The sequence below is a fragment of the Nansenia antarctica genome (genome assembly GCF_963989245.1).
Source record: "Nansenia antarctica genome assembly, chromosome: 5".
Lineage (NCBI taxonomy): Eukaryota > Metazoa > Chordata > Actinopteri > Argentiniformes > Microstomatidae > Nansenia > Nansenia antarctica.
Window position 1 is genome coordinate 36,178,950 of NC_137690.1, and position 19,788 is coordinate 36,198,737.

A 19,788-nucleotide genomic window follows, 5' to 3' on the forward strand; every position below is an offset into this window, starting at 1 on the left:
CCACCCACCCACCCCACCCACACCCACCCACCCACCCAATCACCCACACACACCCACCCACCCACCAACCCACCCCCACCCACACCCACCAGTGTGTTGTAGAGGCTGATGTCTCCCTCCAGGCCGGTGCGGACGTGGTAGAACTTGACGATGGGAACTTTGGCTGTGGTGATGGGGAGGATGTTCCTCAGGCCTGCAGCACACACACACAGACAGACAGGTCAGACAGACAGGTCAGTCAGACAGGTCAGTCAGACAGGTCAGACAGACAAGACAGACAAGACAGACAGGACAGACAGGTCAGACAGACAGGTCAGACAGTTCAGACAGACAGGTCAGACAGACAGGTCAAACAGACAGGTCAAACAGACAGGTCAGACAGACAGGTCAAACAGACAGGTCACAGACAGACAGGTCAGGCAGACAGGTCAGACAGACAGACAGGGCACAGACAGACAGGTCACAGACAGACAGGTCAGACAGACAGGTCAGACAGACAGGTCAGACAGACACGTCAGACAGACAGACAGGTCAGACAGACAGGTCAGACAGACAGGTCAGACAGACAGACAGGTCAGACAGACAGGTCAGACAGACAGGTCATACAGGTCAGACAGACAGGTCAGACAGACAGACAGGTGTGTGTACCTGGGTGTTTCCTCAGCAGCCTGGCCAGGCTCTCTATGATGCTGATGCAGTCCAGCCCCTGGGGACACACAGACCTCACATGAGACACATGACACGTCTGTCACACACACCTGACCCCCACAGTCACCTGACCTTCATAGTCACCTGACCTCCACAGTCACCTGACCTCCACAGTCACCTGACCTCCACAGTCACCTGACCTCCAGTCACCTGACCTCCAGTCACCTGACCTCCACAGTCACCTGACCTCCACAGTCACCTGACCTCCACAGTCACCTGACCTCCACAGTCACCTGACCTCCACAGTCACCTGACCTCCACAGTCACCTGACCTCCACAGTCACCTGACCTCCACAGTCACCTGACCTCCACAGTCACCTGACCTCCAGTCACCTGACCTCCAGTCACCTGACCTCCACAGTCACCTGACCTCCACAGTCACCTGACCTCCAGTCACCTGACCTCCACAGTCACCTGACCTCCAGTCACCTGACCTCCACAGTCACCTGACCTCCACAGTCACCTGACCTTCATAGTCACCTGACCTCCATAGTCACCTGACCTCCACAGTCACCTGACCTCCACAGTCACCTGACCTCCACAGTCACCTGACCTCCACAGTCACCTGACCTCCATAGTCACCTGACCTCCACAGTCACCTGACCTCCACAGTCACCTGACCTCCAGTCACCTGACCTCCACAGTCACCTGACCTCCACAGTCACCTGACCTCCACAGTCACCTGACCTCCACAGTCACCTGGGCCCAGTGGTTCAGTCTTTTCATCTGGATCAGAACCATCCCCATTATTTTCTCTGATCCAGGATCAGATTGAGCAGGCTGATTTCCCCCTTATACGACCCAACATCAGCCAGACAGGTCTGATCCTGGATCAGAGAGAAGAACCGGGATCATTCTTGATCCAGATGAAAAGTTGGGAAAGCCGGGCTCCTGCAGAGCACACACTGTTACATAACTGAACAGAATGAATCAAGACTTCAACGCAGTTAGGTTGTAGGCTTTTTAACACGGCCACATCAGTTCTCAGCCTACAGTCCCGTCCAATGAGGAGCTGGAGGACAGATGTGTCAGACAGGCTGTGTGGCGCCCAGCAGTCACACAGAAGGCCAGATGTGGACTCACGTCAGCTGTCTCCTGGCCGTCCAGCACCATGCAGATGTCCATGTCGCTCTGCTTGAACCCGTAGCCGTTCTTAGAAGAACCAAAGAGGCGGAGCATAGCACCTGTCAGCCGAAAAAACAACCAATTGAAAACATTTTGAAGCAAAAAATAAATTTAAAAAAGACGCTGCTCGTGAAAGTGTGAGGTGTGTGTTGGATCACGGTAGCCGTGGTTACCGGAGAACTGTCGTCTGACGAAGGCCTCCAGGTCGAGGAGGATATGTTCCCTCACCCCCACCTCCAGGTCGTCAGGGGCGAAGTCCTCTACAAATAACAACAAGACCACAAGTTCCATTTAAAACAACAAAAAACAACAAACAAAAACTGAATACTAGAGTTACAGAAAATAAAATCGTATTCACAAAGAAAACCAAAGAAGGGTCAGGAGCTCAGGCAGCTATGGGGGACAGTGTTAGACCATGCTGTAGGAAGGGTTAGTGTTAATAGTGTTAGGACCAGGCCATGCTGTAGGAAGGGTTAGTGTTAATAGTGTTAGGACCAGGCCATGCTGAAGGAAGGGTTAGTGTTAATAGTGTTAGACCATGCTGTAGGAAGGGTTAGTGTTAATAATGTTGGGACCAGGCCATGCTGTAGGAAGGGTTAGTGTTATGGAGCTTTTCCATCAGCAGCCCAGCCCGGTTCGTGTCAGGTCGGGTCGGGTCACTTTAGCCCGCTTTTGATCAGTTCTGGTTTTCCATTATACACACAGACCCGGAGCTAGTAGGAGGAGTAGACGATAGTAGGCGGAGTTACGCGTCATAACAGCGCGAGATGGCTACTGCCTGATTGTCTGCATGTTTGAATCATTTCTATTGGATTTTGTTCTGCACATGTTGTTCTACACATAATCTCCAATCTCCGCGTTTATAGAGTGCTCCGGTGTCTTGCTGGTAGTCAAATATATGTATGTATATATACAGCATATGGATGTTACGTGCCTGTTACCTGCCGATTTCAGTTCAATGCTTCATTAAATGGAAAGTCCTATCTATTCCATTCAAAGTGTTTTAGTCTTCCCCCTTTCCACTGGTAATAAGGAATTGGCAAGAATAGATCGATATAAATAGATCAACATAATGCAGCACTATCATGCACAGATCAGCCTTAAAACATGTAACGTTATATATATATAACGGAGCGATGTATTTCTACGGAAAAGGCTGACTGACGCGGGCATTTGAATGGAATTCCCGGGTAGAAATATTCTCTGCCCCCGCTGTCAACGGGACTTTGAAGCAGCAGCAGCGGGTGAACTCCCGGTTCATCGAGTTTACGGTTAAAAGCATAACTTCTCGGGGTGTCAGCGCGGTGGTTAAGGGCTCAAAATGACCGTATACCGATGGTGAAGTTAGCAAAGGAGTATTGTGTTTGTACCACCTCCACAGCCGGTGTTATTCACGGACAAAGACGGTGCATAATAGCGATTTTTGTGTTATGGTTGTTGTAAATAAAAGTTCTATGATGCATTGAAATGACATTAAACTAAGATAATACGATGGTCAGGATAATTTTTCGAATTTTTATTAATAAGCTATTACAGAAACTCTAGTGAGTATCAATGCTTCATTGAATGGAAAGTCCTATCTATTCCATTCAAAGTGTTTTAGCCTTCCCCCTTTCCACTGGTAATAAGGAATTGGCAAGAATAGATCGATATAAATAGATCAACATAATGCAGCACTATCATGCACAGATCAGCCTTAAAACATGTAACGTTATATATATAACGGAGCGATGTATTTCTACGGAAAAGGCTGACTGACGCGGGCATTTGAATGGAATTCCCGGGTAGAAATATTCTCTGCCCCCGCTGTCAACGGGACTTTGAAGCAGCAGCAGCGGGTGAACTCCCGGTTCATTGAGTTTACGGTTAAAAGCATAACTTCTCGGGGTGTCAGCACGGTGGTTAAGGGCTCAAAATGACCGTAGACCGATGGTGAAGTTAGCAAAGGAGTATTGTGTTTGTACCACCTCCACAGCCGGTGTTATTCACGGACAAAGACGGTGCATAATAGCGATTTTTGTGTTGTGCTTGTTGTAAATAAAAGTTCTATGATTCATTGAAATGACATTAAACTAAGATAATACGATGGTCAGCATAATTTTTCGAATCTTTATTAATAAGCTATTACAGAAACTCTAGTGACATTTTCCTAGAGCGAATGTGGTATTTCAAGATGCCGGTTAGTGAAGAAATCTATGGACATGGGATGACGATTTCCATTGACCAATCAACGGTGTGCAGCGTCACACGCAGCCTGGCAAAAAGATCCGGATCTTAAAATGTAGACCCTGCTCTCGATGTGGAGCTAAAGAAGCGAGCCGAGCCGACCTGGGACGACAATGGAAAAGGGGAAAAGAAGCAGGCCGAAGCGGGCTGGCCTGCTTGGGCCTGCTTTGGCCCTGTAATGGGAAAGCGCCATTAGTGTTGGGACCAGGCCATGCTGTAACGCGCACCTAATGTAATGCGCGCACCTCTCCAAAAATGTAACTACGCGGCAGTGCCTACGCAACCGTAAGCACTGTGATTGGTCCGCTTGGTAGCACATGATTCCGATATGATTGCGACTCTCTCGTAGGAATGCGGAAGCCATGACAGAAATGTCATTTACCTTTTCTGTAATTACTTATTAATAAAGATTTGATTTTATATGATAACCATCGTATTATCTTAGTTTAATGTCATTTCAATGCATTATGGACATTTTCTTTACAACAAGCATAACATGAAAAATCGTGATTATGCCACTATGAGTACACCGTTCCAACGGAGCAGATCAACGCGACGCAGAAGTATAAATTAGGAGAGCCCTTGCGTATGCTACGGCGTAGCCGCGAGTAAATTCGACGTAGAAGCATAAATTGGGCTTTAGTGTTAATAGTGTTAGGACCATGCCATGCTGTAGGAAGGGTTAGTGTTAATAGTGTTAGGACCAGGCCATGCTGTAGGAAGGGTTAGTGTTAATAGTGTTAGGACCAGGCCATGCTGAAGGAAGGGTTAGTGTTAAGTGTTAGGACCAGGCCATGCTGTAGGAAGGGTTAGTGTTAATAGTGTTAGGACCAGGCCATGCTGAAGGAAGGGTTCGTGTTAATAGTGTTAGGACCAGGCCATGCTGTAGGAAGGGTTAGTGTTAATAGTGTTAGGACCAGGCCATGCTGTAGGAAGGGTAAGTTTTGTCACAAGCAGCATTGGGTTCTAGTTCCATCGACCACTTTGACTGGACATTTCCATTTTTACGACTTTTATCCAAAGCGATTTACAATTAGAGATTACAGGGATGGTCTTCCTGGAGTAACTTAGGGCTAAGTGCCTTACTCACGGGCACACTAAATAAATGTTGCTCTATTTATCAATGTAGAACATATCATGTCATTATTGAGATATGGACTTTTGCCCCCCCCCACTCACTCACTGTAGCACTGCTGGCAGACTTCATTGAGGGTTGTGAGGAACTTTGGCGTCATGGTTGGGAGGGTGTCCAGCTCCACCTTCTTGAAGTCTTCAGGGCAGTCTCGCTTCAGATGGCCGTCACGCTTACACAGGCTGCACACCACTGTGTGAGACTGAGGGACAAACCAGGAGTTAGACCACTGTGTGAGACTGAGGGAGACACCAAGAGTTAGACCACTGTGTGAGACTGAGGGAGACACCAAGAGTTAGACCACTGTGTGGGGCAATCGGGCAACCGTTAATGTCGAACCTTGCTGCCACCTAACTTATGGAGTGACCCACCTGTCCTTGTTCAAGAGGCATGAATATTTTGGATATCTGAAGGCGTATGTACACTCACTGAACACTTAATTAGGAACACTATACTAATGCTGGGTCAATTCATCATGTCACTGACTCCACAAGATGTTAGAAACATTGCTTTGAGATTTTGATCTATGATGACATGATTGCATCACCCAATTCATGCAAATGTTTCAGGCGCACTTGACTTTCAAGCAGTGAATCTCCCTTTCTACCGATCCGGTGACTGGGAAGGCCACTGAAGAACACTGAACCATTAGAGCCATTAGAAGATGGGTACATTGTGGCCATGAAGGGATGCACGTGGTCCTAAACAATACTCAAACGATGATTGATTGGTATTAATAGGCCCAAAATGTGCCAAGAAAACATTCCACCACCGCCACCATTCCACCACCTGGATGACCTCGATGAGAACAGGTGGTTCCTAATAAAAGTGTTCAGTGAGTGTGTGTTAGAACGTCTTTGTGTGACTAGCGGTATATGTGGTGGTGTTTACCTTGCCGCGAGTGAACAGCAGCCTGCTGAATTCGTAGCGGAGACCGTTGTGGCCCTCCGTCTTGTTTTCAGGCGCTTGGTGACCTGCTGCGTCCTGCAGCACAGACTTCTGGGACAGAGCGAGGGGGGCAGGGTCGTCCTCGTCGTCCATCGACCCAGGCGTGTCCAGGTCCGGCCCCTCCTCGTCAGACAGAAGCTCTTCCCCCGAGACCTCGTCCAGGGGAAACAGGTCCTCGTCCTCTGTGGTGGCGCTGTCCAGGTGCTGTCTGTGGTATTCATCCTCGTCCTCCACCCCATCCTCCTCAGTCTCCTCTTCCTCCTCCTCATCTTCCTCCTCCTCCTCCTCCTCCTCTGACAGGCTATTCTTTCCCGGATCCTCTTTTGCCTTCTGTCTCCCCGCGTCCGAGTCGCTCTCCTCCCCCTGCTCCTCCACCTCTTCCTCCTGCTCCACGATACAGTCTGAGTCCTGCTGAGAGTCCGCCTCCCCTCGCTGCCCGTTGGCTGCCTGAGACGCCAGGCTTAGACGGCCCAGCCCTGATAGGAGGCAATTCCTGTCGCTCAGAGCCTTTGATTCTGCGCCCGAATTGGACCCTTGCTGTCTCTCTGGCTTGTGGTTGGACCCTTGCCGTCCTCCCAGCTTGGAATTGGCGGTGGGCATGTCGAGTGGCAGCGCAAAGTACTTGTAGGTGGTTTTGAGGCAGTGGAGGATGTACTCAAACATCTGCTGGCTGTTCAGTGTCCGAGCGACGTTTCTCTTCACAGCGAACGGGTCTAGACACGAAACACAGACAGTTCTCACGTTAAACAAAGCTAAATTGCCAACAATTTAAAAGCGTCATCTACTGTGGTTATTCATATAACAGCAGTGACGTGGAAATTGGACTGTTTTAAATATGCTACTATTATCATTATTTTAATAGCTTTATGTGTCACACTGAGGCTGCAGTGTGGAGGACTTTCTCCACTAAAGGAACCCAGATCCATGCAGACCCCAGATGGCTGCACTATATTCCTTTTACTTTAATTTAACAAGCTCTTGCTTTAATTTTATTTTGGAGATTTTATGTTGGCCTGTAAAACTGAGATTACCCGTTAAGACTGGACTATTTGTTGTTGTTGTTGTGGATTAATGCCCTGCAGTGCATACTTTGCTTCTTGTTACATTTGTTAAGCCCAATTTATACTTCTGCGTCGAATTTATGCGCGGCTACACCGTAGCCTATGCAAGGGCTCTCCCAGTTTATACTTCTGCGTTGGTCGGTCCGCGTCGCTTTGGTAGGTCCGCGTCGCGTTGGTCGGTGTACTCATAGCGGCATAATAGCGATCAAAAAACGTAATTTTCTTATGCTTGTTGTAAAGACAATGTCTATAATGCATTGAAATGACAGTAAACTAAGATAATAAGATGGTTATCATAATTTTTCTAATCTTTATTAATAAGTAATTACAGAAAAAGTAAATTACATTTCTGTCATGACTTCCGCATTTACGAGAGAGTCGGAATGTGACGCTACCAAGCGGACCAATCACAGTTCTTATAGATAACTTTACATTAAATATGTCTATCATAAATATCATTTAAACCCAACGAACAGCCATGGGGCTCCCTGTAACTAATAATTTATTTCTAAATAAATTAGGATTGTCCATCTCGTAAATGTGAATCGCGCTCCTTATAGGAAGGCTGTGCCTGACGCTTGGAACGGTGTACTCATAGCGGCATAATAGCGATTTTTTTGTTTGTTATGCTTGTTGTAAATAAAAGTTCTTTGATGCATTGAAATGACATTAAACTAAGATAATACGATGGTTATCATAATTTTAAAAATCTTTATTAATAAGTAATTACAGAAAAAGTAAATGACATTTCTGTCATGGCTTCCGCATTTTGGCCTACGAGAGTCGGAATCATGTGCTACGAAGCGGACCAATCACAGTGCTTACGGTTGCGTAGGCACTGCCGCGTAGTTACATTTTTGGAGAGGTGCGCGTCAACTACGCAAGCTACGGCTTCGTCGATTTTACGCAGAAGTATAAATTGGGCTTTAGTTTTTAAGAGAAGATGATTGAATAAAATATTGACATAGAGGGTTTTTTGCGGGGTAAATTAATGTGTTATATGAATTAAGAACATTTTTTAAATAATCGTTTGAATAATCAGTAAATTAGTTATTAGATTAATCAACAAAAAATTATAATGGTTAGGTACAGTCCTAATGTCAGCGCAGGTGTGTTGGTCTAGTCAGTGGGGTATCAGTGTTAGTGTTAGTGCAGGTGTGTTGGTCTAGTCAGTGGGGTATCAGTGTTAGTGCAGGTGTGTTGGTCTAGTCAGTGGGGTATCAGTGTTAGTGTTAGTGCAGGTGTGTTGGTCTAGTCAGTGGGGTATCAGTGTTAGTGCAGGTGTGTTGGTCTAGTCAGTGGGGTATCAGTGTTAGTGTTAGTGCAGGTGTGTTGGTCTAGTCAGTGGGGTATCAGTGTTAATGTCAGTGCAGGTGTGTTGGTCTAGTCAGTAGTAGGGATGGGACGATTATCGTTTTTATCGTTAATCGCGATAAAAACACCCGCGATAACTTAATCGTGGAGAATTTTAATTATTTGAATAATCGTCATAATCGTATGTTATGAATAATAGAGATGCTCCGATCTGATCGGCGCCGATATGCCCTTGATCGGTTTTGATCGGAGTTCTCAAAACGGCCGATCAGTTTACATAGAGAAATGGCGTCGCCAGTCTGGCAATATTACACAGTGTCAGAAAGAGACAACAAATATGCAGTTTGTAATGTCTGCTCAAAAGAAATTCCTCGCGGAGGAACGCACGCAAGGTCTTTCAATACCACGAATATCATACGGCATTTGCTGCGTTCGTCGATTCGCTCCGAGAGCGCCGAAGCGCACACTGGGCTCGACGTCATAAAGGGACCGAGTGCTTTGATTGGACGAGAGGCGTTCCACGAGTGCTGGTCAGAGTTCCAGCGCGACTTCACGAGCGTAGTGTAGGTAGTGTTCAGCGACGTCATGTGACCCCGCGAGCAGGAAGTCACTAAGCTAGGCTAAGGCCCATAGCAACAACAACTATTAGCGCGCAAGTTTTAGGTCTTCCTCTGTGCACCTTGCACAAGTGTATACTTTTCAGCATAGCAGGACATATTTTAGATGATAAGAGGAACAGGCTGAGTGCCAAAAACGCTGAGATGCTTGTATTTCTCAAGGCTAATCTGCCAGTGATGCTGCTTAAGAAGTAAGGTTTGAGTCTGAAATCTCCTTAGGTGCAATGTTTTGTTTTTTTGTTTTATTGATTATTGCTGACTTGCTGTCTTATCTCCTCCTAAATATGACTTGAAACTGACTGACTTGAAACAGTATTTTATATTTGGCTATAGACTGTTTATGTTGCAGTTTAGTTTGGGTATGTTTATTGTTCCTCAGGAAAGCTATAGTATAAGCTCCAAGTTCTCTAAGAGCCCCTAGTTCCTCTCATTCGAGTGGAATGTTGCACATTTGATGTGACAGTGTACATTTTATTTATTATGATTTTTATTTTCACATTTTATTTGTTTTTCCTGAAGTAAGCTACAGGTGGTTGTGAATTCAATAAAACAGATGGTTGTCAATTCATGATACTTTCTCATCTCCTAATTTCATTTGAATACTTAATATACAATGTCAATGGTGTTAAGAATAATTAAAAACATAAATACTGCTACACAATAAATAGAATGCTTCAATTGCCATTTTCGACGCTGTGATCGGTGATATCGGATCGGCAGATCACTGATTCCAGTGATCGGTGATCGGCACCAAAAACCCTGATCGGAGCATCTCTAATGAATAAACTGTGTTTAACAAATGTCTGGCGCTATTTTTCAGCCTAGTCTACATTACTTTTGCAGTCAAGTTAGCGACTGTTACTGTAATATAATTGCAATTCCTCACATGAGCCGCGCGCGAATATCCTCACAGAACTTGTCTCGCGCTATTGTTCAGCCTGCATGGGTAACGTTACTGTCAAGTAGTGTTGTTCCGATACCGATACTAGTATCGGCATGGCCACCGATACGCACAAAAATGCTGGTATCGGTATCGGCGAGTACTAACAACAACAAAAAAAAAATCCGTTTTTTTTTTTTTTTTTTTTTTAGTACTAAAGTTCTTTTGTTTGTAAATGTTCACTTGCTGTTGCACTACTACTACGACTGTTTTATATCTTAAATGGATATTGCACTGATTGGCATCTGTGAGAGCCACATTTCAGGTTTTATAAGGGGTTGATTTTCTTGTCACCATACCAGGTAGACAATAAAAAAAAGTTCTATAGTATTCACTCTCTGTTGGTATTTTTTCCTGTTTTACAAAGGTTTTGAGCAGTGCCAGACTAAGTGTTAGCAATAATTTTACATCGAGGTGAGTATGCGGCTCAAAAAACATGTTTTTTTGTTTTGTTTTTTCAAACGCCGTGGTATCGGATCGGTACTCGGTATCGGCAAGTACTGCACGGTCAGGTATCGGTATCGGTATCGGGATCAAAAAATGGTATCGGAACAACACTACTGTCAAGTCAGCCTTGTCAGTCAGTCACTAGGTAACGTATTTAGACGGGATACTGTCATTGGCCTTCCTTGTTATTACCAGGCAGTGACAGTCTATGGCTGCAAAAGGCACGGTCGCCCCTAAGCTTTAGCAAATATATTGTGGTTTACTTAATACTGTTCAGCACTTGAGGTTACATGCAATGCATGACTTGTGCTATAGGCTAAATACTAGGGATGCACGATATGCATTTTTTCCAACCGATACCGATACCGATGTTTACCCGCTTCTCGTGGCCGATAACCGATATGATAACCGATATATATATATTGTTTTTTTTTCTTTCCTAGCACCAGGGGAGCCCCCCCCCCTCCCAAATTTCGTTGTTTGGTACCTGTACTATATCAATGACAATAAAGACCATTCAGATATAATTTCACAGTTGATAACCTGTAGTTCATGCACACCTGAAGGTAAGAAAGGCTATGTAGTGAGCAAAGATTGATGATTTAATATTCCATAGTGATCTCACCAAATCTAACTTACATCACTATTGTTAACACAACAAAGAGAACACTTCTGACTCTTCAAATGTTCATTTATTATTTCCTCTAACAAACAGAATCTGTTATAGACAGTGCACAATGCTTTTTTTAGCCAAGATCTGGCCTCCTTTTATGAAAACAAAAAAGGCTCACCTAAGATATATTATTATATTGCGCGTTTTGTCCCTCAGCACAACGTGCACCCGCTCCTTAGGTATCTTCCACTGTCCAAACATGGTTTCAAAAGCCCCGCGGATGGCTGTCACAGTATGCGAACCGGAGAACCCCTGCGCATGCAGCAGTGTCTTCTTCATATTGAAGTCCTCATCCAGCCACTGGGCCGTCAAACTAAGCATACTGACTGGACTAACGTCAGAAGTCCATATGTCCGTGGTAAAACTTATCTGGCTTACGCTAGTATCGATCAGACTATGGATGTGTGTGGCGACTGTATCATACATAGCAGGCAGGCACACGTCTGCAAAATAGCGGCGGCTTGGGAGTGTATACCGGGGCTCTAAATGTGAAATTAGCTGGCGAAATCCTTTATCTTCTACTACAGAGAAAGGCTGGTCGTCGAGGGCCATCAACTCCATTATTTTTTCATTGATTGCTTGAGCCTTTGAGCTGTCTCGAGAGACTTCCTGCAGTTTTCAAATGCGTGTTCAATAGGCACAGCAGCTTTTTTTTCCGCGGCTAGGCTACCTTGTTCTGCTACTACTAGTGCTTGATATTCCTTCCATACAGCGTGCTTGCAATGGTGAATCTTAAGGTGACTTATGAGATTCGTTGTGTTGTAACTCGTAGACCTTTTCCCTCCTCTCCGAACTTTTGTCGAACATGTATTGCAAATTGCAAACGCACTATCTGCCTCAGAAACTGTGAAGAATGTCAGACACACCGGGGAAGCTCTCATGTTTCGCTCTCGTCTCGTCTATACACACTGCGTGCCTGTACGCAGGCGCAGCAGCATGAGCGCGGAAACCGGAAGCAGAAATATTTCCGGCTTCATATTATCGGCTCTATATCGGCAAAAAATTTATAAAACCGATAAATACCGATAAACATTAATTTCCCATTATCGGGCCGATAAATATCGGTGCCGATAATATCGTGCATCCCTACTAAATACAATTATTAAAGCGGCAAGTAGCAAGTGTGCGCATCAAAGGCATTAGGCACGTAACATCCATGCTGTATAAACACATGACAACCGTCCGTTATTTCCCGAACTTTTCCCGAACCCCCTGCGAGGACCCGGGGAACAACGGTACGCTCCCCGCGGCTGCTATCAGACTGGCCGCGGGAGTGAGTGTTGAGGGAGAGAGGAGACGGCAACCCTCGCTCGCCATAGACTGTATCGCTACTCGTCTCTCCTGAGCTCGGTTGTAACGTGAACCGTGGAATACAGGATATGTTAGATGCTTTACAGTAATTCCCCAAATGACCAGAAAAGGAAGTTAGATTTGTCGCTGGTCGCTTTTGACTAATTAAGTCGCCAAGGGGCTCTGGAAGTTGGCAACACTGGGAGTGCGTTCTTTAAACTTCCTTGGGTACGTTAATGAAAGGTGCTGATTGGCCGAAAAGGAATTGCTCTTTCTTAAGGACCCGGATTATGGCCAGAGATATGTGCCACTAGAATCTGAATTACTGACTTAAAATTTCCTAAAAATACAACAAAATCTAAGTTAAAGTGATTACAGTGTGTTTTATTGGAATAAAAAAATAAATAAAAAAAAGTATTTATTTTTTTAATTCTCGCGATAATATCGTGGATCGCGATTATTTTGCCCACGATAATCGTGACATGACATTTTCTAATCGTCCCACCCCTAGTCAGTAGTGTTAGTGTTAGTGCAGGTGTGTTGGTCTAGTCAGTAGTGTATCAGTGTTAGTGCAGGTGTGTTGGTCTAGTCAGTGGTGTATCAGTGTTAGTGTTAGTGCAGGTGTGTTGGTCTAGTCAGTGGTGTATCAGTGTTAGTGCAGGTGTGTTGGTCTAGTCAGTGGTGTATCAGTGTTAGTGCAGGTGTGTTGGTCTAGTCAGTGGTGTATCAGTGTTAGTGCAGGTGTGTTGGTCTAGTCAGTGGTGTATCAGTGTTAGTGCAGGTGTGTTGGTCTAGTCAGTGGGGTATCAGTGTCAGTGTTAGTGCAGGTGTGTTGGTCTAGTCAGTGGTGTATCAGTGTTAGTGCAGGTGTGTTGGTCTAGTCAGTGGTGTATCAGTGTTAGTGCAGGTGTGTTGGTCTAGTCAGTGGTGTATCAGTGTTAGTGCAGGTGTGTTGGTCTAGTCAGTGGTGTATCAGTGTTAGTGCTAGGGTTCGGGTTAGGACAGACTGACCCTCCACAGCGATGCGTTTCTTGGGCCAGTCCTTGGCCTCTCGTGACAGGACCATGCTGGTGCGGACGCTGATGACGCTGTCCGACATGTTCAGCTCCAGCGAATAGAAACGCAGCATCTCCACCCACAGCAGCCCTGGCTCTGCAGAGCAGCGAGCCGTCTGGAACGCCAGGGGAGCCTGGGTAAAAACATGACACAGACACACGTCATCACATTTAAACCGTGGGTTAATCCACCGTATCGTCTCGCCGTATCATACAATGTATTTTTTGGACGACTACTTGGCTTGGCCTCGAGGCCTCAGCTGGACGGGCGGTCTGAGAGGAGGGGTTACCTTGCCCTCGGCGGGGGGGGAAGCTTCTTTGGAGCCGGGATAGTAACCCCAATGCACGTAGCCATTCTCCACATACGTCAGGTTGAAGTCTGACAGCTTATTGACAGAAAACTCGATCTGGAGAGAGAGAGAGAGATATTCATGTATCACAAAAGACTTTACATGAATATGTGCCTTCCGTGTACCAACTGTGTCAGGGTTCCCATACTTTTCCAGAAATAATTTCCCGGGGCATTCGCCATGACATTTTAATTTAAATAATAAAGAGACTTTAATAACGGAGGGGCAAAAACACACCGTGACTATCATTGGCTGGCTGCCACACGTGTAGAACATGTCACACCTCTCCTCTGCACTCTGGCCCGGCCTTCAATAGCGGGGTGCATCGTATTCAAGACCCTGGTGCTCGACTACAGGTCCAGAACATCTCCTACCTCCAGACTAAGGTCTGTCTCTACAGGTACAGAACATCTCCTACCTCCAGACTAAGGTCTGTCTCTACAGGTCCAGAACATCTCCTACCTCCAGACTAAGGTCCGTCTCTACAGGTACAGAACATCTCCTACCTCCAGACTAAGGTCTGTCTCTACAGGTACAGAACATCTCCTACCTCCAGACTAAGGTCTGTCTCTACAGGTACAGAACATCTCCTACCTCCAGACTAAGGTCCGTCTCTACAGGCCCAGTAAGAGAACATCTCCTACCGCCAGACTAAGGTTTGTCTCTACAGGTACAGAACATCTCCTACCTCCTGACTAAGGTCTGTCTACACCTACAGGCCCACTAAAGCCTGGTACACACAAAGATTCTCTAAATCTTAACAGATTCTACTAAGTAAGTAAGTAAAGCTTTATTTATATAGCGCCTTTCGTACATGAAATGCAACTCAAAGCTCAGATACATATTCATATATCTGAGAGAGACCCCACACATAAAGATAAAAAATCATGGATTGAACAGTTTTGATTGTATTGTGTGTGGTGTGCTCCGATATTCCCAATACAGCACACCACATACATAAAGATCTGTCCTACGACAGTCTAGACCAGGGGTCGGCAATAGGTGGCCCACGGGCCATTGTTGGCCCACCAGCAATAATATTTGGCCCGGAAGATTATTTCGAGAATTTTTTATTTATTTTTTACAATATCGGACCGACAGTCCCACATATAGGCTTTAATGTCAGAATAGAGAATCTACCCCTAACTGAAGAATGCTTATTGTACTTGTATCCATGTTGAGAGTGAATGACACAGGCACAGACAATCAGGCAGCGGGGTGCACCGAAGCGCACTGACGCTGAAGCCCTCATAGTGAATCATAAGTAGGTGGACAACGCGTGGTGCTGAAATAGCCGACATGCGGTGTGTGGTTTGAAACAAATAACGTCAGCTCAGTAAATCATTCAAACTTAATGTTTACTTATATGTGACTGTACCACACATGTTAACAGTAACAAAGCAAATGCTGTTTATGAAAAACGTTGACAACAAAATCGGTGCAAAAAAAAAGCTGAATCCGCTTGATCATGGAGGGCGAGGGGTGGTGGTCCATAGGCTTATATGCTCCAGAAACGACAGAGCAAACACGCTACATTACTAGGTAGGGCTGCCACAAACGATTATTTTCATAGTCGATTAGTCGCCGATTATTTTAACGATTAGTCGACTAATCAGATCATAAATTACAGCTTATCGCACAATTACTCAATCGCTCTTATTTAGCTATCATCTTCTAAATCAGCTTCTAAATTTAGCTTGAAGTTGTTAGTTGTTGTTGTAGGTATGTGCTAACTAAAAATAAAGACAATTAAAATGATTGTTCACTCAAAAATAGATATTTTAATGAACTTTGCAGCTTGCAGCAGCAGCATATTTATTTCTGGCATCACTTGCATGTAATGTAATGTAATAGTGCAAAACAAAGGGTATAGTGCATCTTCTCAGGCATCAAACACATTTTTAAAATGTAGTAGAGAGGGCAAACTGCTGAGTACTACATTTAAAAAATGTGTTTGATGCCTGAGAAGATGCACTATACCCTTTGTTTTGCACTCCCTCCCTCTCTCTCCCCCCCTCTCTCTCTCTTACACACACACACACACACACACACACACACACACACACACACACACACACACTGTGAGAGAAAATTATTATATGTAAATGACATTTTCTACATTTAAGATTCAAACTTTGGATATCTAGGGCAAAGCTACCGTATATAAACTGATTTCCTGTTGTAACCACACAATGAAACCAGTTTCTCTACTTGAAGCTTGACATTGGCTAGACAACAGACACATTTAAATGATTACAAAGACCTGATTGCTCTCTTTTCTCCCGAGATGGACCAAGCCATCTAGAGCAGTTTTGGACTTTTGTGTTTCCCCAGACCCAGTACTCTAAGACCAGACTAAACCAGTTTGTGGCTATTGTGTTCCTTTTTCACCTTTGTGTAACTAGGAGAAAGTGGGGGCCGATTCCCCCTTAACCTTCATCCCCCATCATTTTCCTCAATGTACAAGTCCACACCCATTGCTCATGATTGGTCTAGACCCCATACAGAGATGTGATGAATGATCTGGACTTTACGAGGAACTTTGAATCGTTCAGATGCGTCTGACGAACCTGTAAACTTCCTCCTTCTGCAGAAGAATATTAAATATCTTTTCTTATACATCTTGAAACGAAACAGGCTGCTTTTATTGATAATTTGCTCTAACAACACACACACTCACACTCACTCACTCACTGACAGCCAGTCTGCAGTACCATAGCCAACTACGGATCCAACAAACAGAAAAGTAAACCAGATACAAAACAGGTAGTTCCCTAGTTTGAAAGGAGGAAATAAATGCATTTCTCTACCTTAGTGGGAGACCTGGCACTGGGAGGAGGCAGCTAGTTTCTAGTAGTCAGGGCTGTAGGAGCTGGTTGCAAGGTGTCATCAGCCACTGTGGATCTGTCATCGAAAAGGCAATCTGCAGCCTCGAGAAACACTTTTTTCACAATTTCGCCGTCTTTGAATGACTTTGTGTTGAACAAGAACGTGACTGACGCGATAAGAAGCTATCGTTGCAGCCGTACGTTTTCGCTCTTTTGCCACATTTCCCTTCTTCGAAATAGCCATCGTAGATTTGCAGATCAGACAGACGCACTTCCAATATCACATCGTGTAAAAAAGTCCTCCTCCCATTCTGGATGGAAGTTGTACGTTATTGGTTTCTTACTTGGTCCAGCCTCCCCACTCATTTGTATACCCTTTCTTTAGTATTATATAGTAAATAGTAGAAATTGGAAGGCTAACTAGGTAATTAGTCTCGCCGGTATTTTGTATTTTGTAGTTGGCGATGTTGACTGCGCATGCGTGGTGAACCGTGTGTTAGGTGAAAAGATCAGATCTCAGACTGGCTTACCTGTACGTCAATCAAGTGGCAAAAGCCATAGTGAGGATGGATGATAGGCGAACGCTAGCCAGTGGCAGCTTCAGGGAAGAAAAACGAATGCTTATCGCTTATTTCAGCTCCAAAAAAACATGCGATGACGTCGATTACCAAATATGTCGGCGACGATTTTGGTAATCGACGTCGTCGCAACTAGTCGACTAATCGTGGCAGCCCTATTACTAGGGATAATATTTACAATGAGCCATTCATTCAAAATATACAAAATACAATTAGGTTATTAAATACAATAACAACAGGCTTGGTTCTCACTTAATGTGAAAACTGGCATCTCCCATCGGTCACCATTTGTTGGATATCTGGTGATATGGACGTCTTTGAGTGTCTAGAAAAGCTCTATATTAGTCTAATGTATTATTATTTGTTGTTATTATTATGGACGTCACTTTAATCCGGCAGTTCTCAAGGTTTTTATGCATCAATCGATTCCTCTTGTGCGTCTTTATCATTGACTAAAAGGACGACTCGCATATAGGTGGAAGGGAACATTGTGAGCACATAAAATGTGAGTCTCTCACAACGGCTTTGCATTGATGAAACCAGGTAGGATGAACGCATAGTTTGCTATGCATCCATTCCTCTTTAAATGCCCTGTTTTCACCGTCAACCTTCCTCTTTAGACCTTTGGAGAGTGACATTATGTTTCTCAGCAGGTTAAATGGAAAAGGGTGAAACTACGTTTCAACGTTGTTGAGAAGCACAAACTCACTAGTCAAGCCAAAATACTGCAACGCAATGGATTGGACTGCTAACTAGTTAACTATAACACTACTTTACATTATTAGCAGGCTCACAAAACAAGCTGTGTTAGTTGACTAGCGATGTGTCATTGATTTTCTACAACGGGGAAATGTATTTTTCGAAAGAAAAGTCAAAGCATTAGAACGCATTTTTTAACAATCAATGGTTAAGTTAGCCTTTGTTTATGTTCTGGCCCGCCATCTAGTGGCTCAGAAAAAGATTTGGCCCAAGGCCAAACTTACTTGCCGACCCCTGGTCTAGAGTCTCGTCCTCTAAGACAGAAATCTCGTGTGATCAGGGTAGTAGTACCCTGACTGACCTGTGCGAGGCAGCCATGTGCAACAGGGTAAATAAAGTGGCAAAGAACGAAACCAAGAAGACGCGTCAGCAGTCAACTCGCTTCTTGATTGGCTACATTCCATTCCACGTCACAAGTTGTCCATTTCGCCCACACACAAGAGGAATTTAGATCTTAAATATTTGACACGTTTAATATTTAAGATCGTCGGCCCTGACCGTTTTCCGAGCAGATTTCTTGGGAGAAATTGCACTCTTAACACACCTCACACCACAGGATAATCTTGTAGGATAATCTTTAGAGCCATCCGATAATCGGGCGTTTGCTGTCCTTGGTCGGAAGGGGGGAAATCGGGCCAAAATTGACCAGATGATCTTTATGTGTGTACCAGGCTTTAGAGAACAGCTGCTCCTCTCTCCAGACTAGGGCTGTCCCAAACGACTATTTTTCTAACGATTAATCTAGCGATTATTTTTTCGATTAGTCGGTTAGTCTACCGACTAATTTAACGATATTTTTTTATTAAAAAATAAAAAATTATTTCCACCTCACTGCTATGTTTAGCCAACTTGAATGCCAACATGGCCATTTAGAAGTCTGTCCATCACCACAACACATAGCTAGCTAGTAGCTACATAGCTAGCTAACGTTACTCTCGCTGCTATGTTATGATTAGCTAAATTGATGCTAACGTAGCATGCGAGCTACGAGCTAGATAACGTACAGTAGGTGCGAGCACCACAATGACAGTAGGCTACCGTAGCTAGCCAGCTACATAGCTAACGTTACTAACACCAGAAGACAAGACATACAAACTGTGGTGAGCTACATTGCTTGTGTAACATTAGCTAGTAGCTATCCATTTTTCACTCATACACGGCCGGAAAAGTGAACAGAAATACAACGCTGGTGGTATCTTGCGGCTGTCTTCACAAAGAGCTCCAGGATGCTTTCGCTTGAGGTGCTCGTTCATTGCAGACGTACTGATAGACCATTTCATTTTTGCTTTATTTATTTTTTGCTTATTGTTTTGCTTATTTATAAAAAATAAAAAATAAATAAAATAAAACTTTTTTCTAAAAAATAAAATAATTTACGACGCACCGACGCACATTACGCAAGTCGACGTATTGACGTAGTCGATTACGTCGACGACGTCGACGAATCGTAACAGCCCTACTCCAGACTAAGGTCTGCCCCGACACCTCAGCATGAGTCTGTTGGTGTATGTTCATGTTCAAACTGCAATATTGACATTTTCTTGACCTCTTTAATGTCCATAAACAAGGTTGACTAATGGGCTTGTGTTCGAGCCAATGACGTCAAAGAAGAAGTACTACCAGTTGCATTGCTTCAGCTAAAACTAGGGTATGGCAAGAAATTATTGGCACAACAATTCCTGATAATAAATTGGGTTGGAGGAGGGTCTAGGATTCCTCTTCCAGGAGAATTTAAGC

At 44.5% G+C, this 19,788-nt stretch overlaps 2 protein-coding genes across 2 annotated transcripts in view; both read right to left on the bottom strand.

Moving 5' to 3' along the window:
- kiss1rb (KISS1 receptor b) overlaps positions 1 to 19,788 on the bottom strand; it is a gene marked incomplete at both ends in the record, with an annotated part of 203,944 nt that overhangs the window by 99,275 nt on the left and 84,881 nt on the right. The gene's annotated exons all lie outside the window — the stretch shown is intronic.
- The window catches only part of tut7 (terminal uridylyl transferase 7), a gene marked incomplete at its 5' end in the record, with an annotated part of 63,592 nt that overhangs the window by 20,977 nt on the left and 22,827 nt on the right, over positions 1 to 19,788 (bottom strand). Inside the window, 8 exons of the mRNA XM_080532850.1 lie at positions 90 to 193; positions 649 to 706; positions 1,792 to 1,892; positions 2,007 to 2,093; positions 5,243 to 5,393; positions 6,083 to 6,852; positions 13,493 to 13,670; positions 13,827 to 13,943. Of these exons, the coding sequence (XP_080388976.1) occupies positions 90 to 193; positions 649 to 706; positions 1,792 to 1,892; positions 2,007 to 2,093; positions 5,243 to 5,393; positions 6,083 to 6,852; positions 13,493 to 13,670; positions 13,827 to 13,943 (1,566 nt within the window). The remainder of the gene's footprint in view (positions 1 to 89; positions 194 to 648; positions 707 to 1,791; positions 1,893 to 2,006; positions 2,094 to 5,242; positions 5,394 to 6,082; positions 6,853 to 13,492; positions 13,671 to 13,826; positions 13,944 to 19,788) is intronic.